Source organism: Heloderma suspectum, chromosome 2, assembly GCF_057233095.1.
Source record: "Heloderma suspectum isolate Gila_16-S chromosome 2, 16-S_ref, whole genome shotgun sequence".
NCBI lineage: Eukaryota > Metazoa > Chordata > Lepidosauria > Squamata > Helodermatidae > Heloderma > Heloderma suspectum.
The window spans coordinates 218,505,025-218,511,024 of NC_139459.1; the positions used below are offsets into that span (position 1 = coordinate 218,505,025).

General features: G+C 46.4%; 1 protein-coding gene across 1 annotated transcript in view; it reads left to right on the forward strand.

Moving 5' to 3' along the window:
- NHERF1 (NHERF family PDZ scaffold protein 1) overlaps positions 1 to 6,000 on the forward strand; it is a 58,726-nt gene extending 52,726 nt beyond the window's left edge. The window contains exons 5-6 of the mRNA XM_084838014.1: positions 2,432 to 2,530; positions 4,651 to 6,000. Coding sequence (XP_084694140.1) covers positions 2,432 to 2,530; positions 4,651 to 4,818 — 267 coding nt within the window. The 3' untranslated portion in view covers positions 4,819 to 6,000. The remainder of the gene's footprint in view (positions 1 to 2,431; positions 2,531 to 4,650) is intronic.

Sequence of the window (6,000 nt, forward strand, 5' to 3'; positions counted from 1 at the left end):
TTTCTCTTGTCATCTCATCTTCGTTGGCATAAAGAGAGGAACCCAAACCTGGTCTTCCAGTGCTGGAATACTTAAATGCTGATTTAGTGTCAGGATAAACTGCTAATCAGTTCTCCCCATTGGGTTTCAGGTGTGGGGGCTCCCTGCATCATATTGGGTGGCTGTCGATTCCTTACAGGCCAGTCCATCAACTGGTCAATAATAGGCACGCAGCCATCTGTCAGGTAGTGATGTCTGAAACCTATTTCACTCCTAACTACTGCTTTTGTAGGAATTTAACTCCTGCTTTCAGCTGTATTCCAAGAGATCTGTCAACTCCCAATTGCGCTGTCATTTTCTTTTTTTACAGCTCCCATCAGCCCTAGCCAGCATAGCCAATTTATGTCAAAAAATTGAATTGAATTGACATAAAATTGTTTATATCCACAGTAGGTAGAGCAACCTCCTTGTTAAATGACACCCTTCCAGACATATCTCTGGGTGATAAGAGAGTCTTCTTGCTTACGTACAACTTATCTGATTGATGGAACATGTTGGGCGGGCATCCCTCATCACTCTGGCAAAACATAATAAACACAGAATGTGGTTCTTTATTCCTTTGTCACCTCCTTTGGCCGTCCGATCGATGTTGTCTGCTGAAACAGTCTGGATGACCCCCCAGGTAGTTTGTGAGTATTCCCTTCCAAGAGTCTTAGCACAGGATAGCAAGCTTCTTAAAGTTCATTTTGAAAGTACTTGTCTGCTTTCCCTTTTCCCCCTCAATAGCATCACGTGTTTTGTTTTTGTTTTTTAAACATCTTTCTTTGAATCTTGAGGTTTGGAATGGTTTTTGTGACAATCTAAGGGGTAGTTCGCTTTTGTTCGTAAACAGAGGGAAGAACTGGCTCAAGCACTTCCCCCTCCCTTTCTTTGACATAACTTCAAGGCGCGAGTGTCTCTTGAATGCACGCACGTGTGCACACAAACACACACACACACACACACATATACACATCTCACAGCCAGGGAGGAGAAACAGGGTGGTGGCTGTCCAAGGTGAAAGCAAGTAATGGCAAGGCCAAATCCTGTCTCTTCAGAGTTGTGTGTGCCCCAGACCATCGCAACTGGTCACTTGTGGACTCAAATGGCTGGCTGTACTCCAGCCAAGGCCTTGAGGTGTAGTGTAGCTCATGTTTAAAAAGTCAGAGAGGATAGGAGTGTTTGGCTTGATCTTTTCCTCATATCCCCCCCGCTCTTGTCAGAGGGAGAGCAGGGTGCGGGCCTTCTTAGGGATGAAGATGCTGGAGGATGCCCAGAGGAGGCTTATCAGCCTGTGGTCTGACAGCAGATTATGTGCTTAGAAGTGGGTTTTCCCATATTCCTATTTGCTGGTTCCCTTTTAACGAAGGGTCAGACCAGAGGAAATCAACATTGCCCAGCCTCATGTATGGCCGATGCCTTATTCCTTTCTGTGAAACTACTGAGGAAAGGAGGCCATTTTAAGTCTCCCTGGGAACATTTGGTTTCCTTCCCTGGGTGCTGCAAAACATGGGCACTCATGTTTTGTTGGGTGCTGCTGAGAGAGGCAGTGATCCGGATGATTGGCGTACTGGCTCCTTTCCTAAAAACAGAGCTGCTCCAGCTGCCCCTCTGATGCCCTGAAAAAATGCAAATGTTTGTGGAAGCAGGGAGGGGGGAGTTAGTTTCCATCACATTTGTACCCATCAGCTTATGGTACATCAAGAGTAGGCTGTGCATGTCCCCACCTCCCACCTTCTCTGGACAGTCATGCTCCATGGGGACAGCCATCTTTTTTTCCAGTACAATGTCCCATACTAGCATTGTTCCCAGCTGCATTCTTAAGGGTGGGATCCTATGCAGGTTTTGACAGAAAAAAGTCCTACAACTCCCAGCATGCCCCAGCCAGCTATGGCTAGCCGGGGCATGCTGGGAGCTGTAGGACTATTTTCTGTTAAAACCTGCATAGGATTATGCCATGAGAGATTTTTAAAGTGGCCAGAAGCTAGCTGCATTTAACATCAGAAGGAAAAGGCCACTGCGCCAAAGAAGTAAGCATTTCCCACCTGAAAGCTCCTCCACAACTGAATGTCTGCCTCCCCTCCTGATCTTCCAGAGAGGTTTTTGCCACTCCCAACCCCCCTGACATTTCTGAATGTTTGGTGGCCTGAATATTTGGGTATCAGCCCTAGTTGAGCAGTGTAGCACAGTGGCAAAGAGACTGAGTTCTGAACGGTGCGATGTAGATGACGATTCCATTCCCTAAATTTTGCCAAAGTGGTGGGAGGAGAAATGTCTACTAGCTAGAATGGAAAATTGCAAGAAAATAATGCCTTCGATTCCACTGTCTTTGATTTGAAATACTCCTGCTGCTTGCTGCTTATATGGAACCTTTTTCTTCTTCAGTTTCAAGTTTCTCTTTTCTTTTTTCTAGGAGAATTACAGGGATGACCAGTCAGAGTCTGTCTCTGAAAGCCCTTCTAGCCCTGTGCCTGTGTCTCCCTCCTCGAGTCTAATTGAAGCTCACAATGAGGTATGAAAACTGCCTGGCACAGAGGGAAGCTGGGGTGGTGGGGAGGGTCCTATGTGTGGCGAACAACTTTGCCATATTTTTTTGCAGGCCTGTGGGAAAAACTGAGGGCCAAACTAAACGTTGTTGTGCATGCCTTTTTTAAAAATGCATTCGTAATGCTGCCACATTTTTTTCTTTAGTTTGAAGGAAAAACCCTATTCAGAGCCCAAGCTAGATCAGGGCCTTACACCAGTTTCCTGCTGGAAAATCACCCCATTCCAGTTGCTATTTGCCCCAAAGGTGGCAAATAGCACCTTGAGGTGCAAATAGCAGTCAGGGAGAGTAACGTTGTTGGAAACCTGGTGCAGGGCCTGGTCCAGATTAGGAGCATGGTGTCAGGTTGGAACACCTCATGGCCACTTTTCCTTCAGAATTAAAATGGGCAGCATTAAGAATGGTGTTTTTTTTTTTTAACAAAGCATGATCAGTGCACCACAGTTTGGCCCTAAGGCAAATTTGTTGCTGTGTACCTGGAGTAAATTTTAGCCTCTTAACTAAGAACTCCTGGGAGGTTTAGTGGCTGTTGGGAAAAATGACACTAAAAAAAGATACCAGGGCTGTTTTAAAAGTTTTTATCTGAATGTGTGCTATTTGAGCTGTTTACGGGCTGGCTTAATTGTGCTGTGCTGGCTTGCTGATTCGGGGACCTTTAGTGTTTTACTGGCTAATTGTTATGTGCCTGGGGAATTGTTAGTTAACCTGGAGAGGGATGGGAGTGCCCCCTATTAGTGTGGCCATGGGTAGGGGGAGGGATGGCACTGGAGCGGCTAACAGGCCAGTTAAGTAGAACAGCACTTTATGTATGTTCCCTCTCCTAGTTCCCCCCACCCCATCCAAAAGATTCCTGGTTGCCTTACCAGGTTGTCCTCTGGTCTGTCAGAGCTGATGCTGAATGTCAGACTGGTCCAGAATAGAATCATAGGGTTGGAAGGGGCCTACAAGACTATCTAGTCCAACCCCCTGCCCAATGCAGGAAACCTAAAATCTCCCTTGTCCACGATTTCATTGTGGATGAAGAGACTGGCCTACTATTAGGGATGCTGGAGAAACCCGCCATGGACTCAAATGAGCTCAGATTCCAAAGAATCCGACCTCTGGAGTCCGCAGCGGACCAGCCGCACTCACCTCAGCGTCCACAAGAATTCCCGTGGGGTGGATCTCCAGCTTTCTAAAAAATGCGATACGCTAATGGCAGCGCCATTAGCCTATCATGGGAAAATTACAACCATAAATGGTGTATTGTACACCATTTGTGGCCATAAAGCGCTTTTACGTAAATATAGCTGCAAACAGCTGCAATTTATGTAAAAGCAAGTCCATAAAATACGCCATTTACGGCTGTAGTTTTCCCATGATAGGCTAATGGCAGCCACCGTTAGCCTATTGCTTCTTTTAGAAAGTTGGAGAGCCACTCTGCCAACTCCGGCGGATGTGGCAGGGCTCCAGAGAAATCCATAGAGCCTGAAGTGGCCCAAATTGCCCCACGGTGGACACCCACCCCCCAGACCGGACACTGGAGGATTCGCCCATCCCTTCTTAGTATGCATAGCCAAGAGTTGGGTGGGAGAACGGGGAAGAGTTAGTCTCTCCCAGTTGTGCCCACCAGGGTAATTGGTGCAGCACCAACAAAACAGAGGGGTGGGGGTGGGCGCTATATTCTATATGGATTTCATCTCCCCCACAAATATTTCCAAGGATGCAGAACCCTTGTGGATTTTATTTTCTGGCTACACAACCCCAAAATGTATATATTCAAATAACTGCGGAGAACAGTACACCGAGAATGCAAACATGACTATCCTGTGGAAGTGTGCACAATTTGGGTTGGGAGTGGAGTTCACTGGGTCTTGGGCTAGAGTCATCACCACACTTACCAGGAAAGGAGGAAGTCACACTGGGCTCTGGATCCTGGGAATGCTTCGGAATGTGGATTCCGCAACAGCAGTGGCAAGCATTACCCTGCATCTCGGCCTTGGCCTCTGCATAGAGGAGGGTTAATAAATGGGGTTTAGGCAGGATAGCAGGCATTCACATTTTGCTGTGTACTCTATTCTGCCTTTGTCCCCCTGTTGCCCTTGCAGCTCAACTCTCAAGGGAAGGTGGAGCAACGCAGCTCCGAATCTGATCCCGTTCTTGATTTGGACATCCCACTGGCAGTGGCCAAGGAGCGTGCCCACCAGAAACGCACCAGCAAAAGGGCACCGCAGATGGACTGGAGCAAGAAAAATGAACTGTTCAGCAATCTCTAAAGCCTCCCATGCCCCAAGCAGGGAGGAGAAGCAATATCAGCAAATCTGCCAGATCATCTTCCTTGGCTTTCTCCTAAACCTCCATTTTCCCAGGAGGAGTTATTTCCCTCTCCCCCCATCCCTTTCCCTCTCTTAACCTGGAAAATGGGGACCTGTCCTGTGTAACCTGAAGGAAAACAAATGGCATGATGACCACTGCTGCACAATTCTGGAGAAGCGATTTATATTTTAAAAAGAGAATGAAGAGACATTTTTATACACCACCTATGAATAGGTTTCATATGAGTCTGTGGTGAGAGTGAGGGGATTGGTTGATCTGAGAGTCTGAAACCGATGTGGTGTCTGTACTGGGTCCATGGTGGGAGCTGTTCCTGCCCAAGTCCCTTCTCTGAGGAGAAGCATGCTTATCTCTCTCTCTTTTTTCAAAATCAGTAAGATTTTTAGTGAAAATATATGTTTAGGGCAAGGTTTTGAGGTACCAGGCTTGACACCTTAAAGGGGCACAGTGTGGTGCTTAGCATTACTTAAAGGGCATTGGCTCTTAGGATACCTGAAGCTAGACACCTAAAATCATGAGTCTGTGTAGACTCGGCTAACTCACTTCAGATAAATCCTGTTGGGTGCTGATTGAGCTATTCCAGAATGAGTAATTTAAAGCCTGTAGAAAGCTTAGAATTTAAAGCTTAGAATGGAGTTCTTAAAAATCCTAATTTGACCACCAGTAGAAATCCTTTGGTAAAGTGCTGTCCTCTCCACGAGGAACCATTTTGCTTGGACTGGAGTTGTCCATCCCTGACATTCCATCCTTTTTAGGTGGGATAGAAAGACTTTCCTAGATTGCAACTGATAGGAAGGTGTTTGTGGGACAACAAGGCTCATGAATGTTTGGCATTGCCTCTTCAAAGCTTTTGGAGCGTGGGGGGGAGAGGAATTCTGGGAAATTGTTCAGGCTGTGAGTCTGTGGGGTTTGTTCTTCTTTTGGCTGGGAATCTAGAGGGGGGAGAGTGGGCTTCAGGTCTAACACAGCAACTGAAAGCAGCCAAGAATCATGTCCTGTGTTCAATTTACTCCTGGAGATGGGGAGCCAATCAGAGTTTTCAGTAGCAATGCTTAATTAACAGTTTTATCTATAAACTGTTTCATTTTCTGAAATGTTTTCTAATTATAGCTCTCTTCTATGTC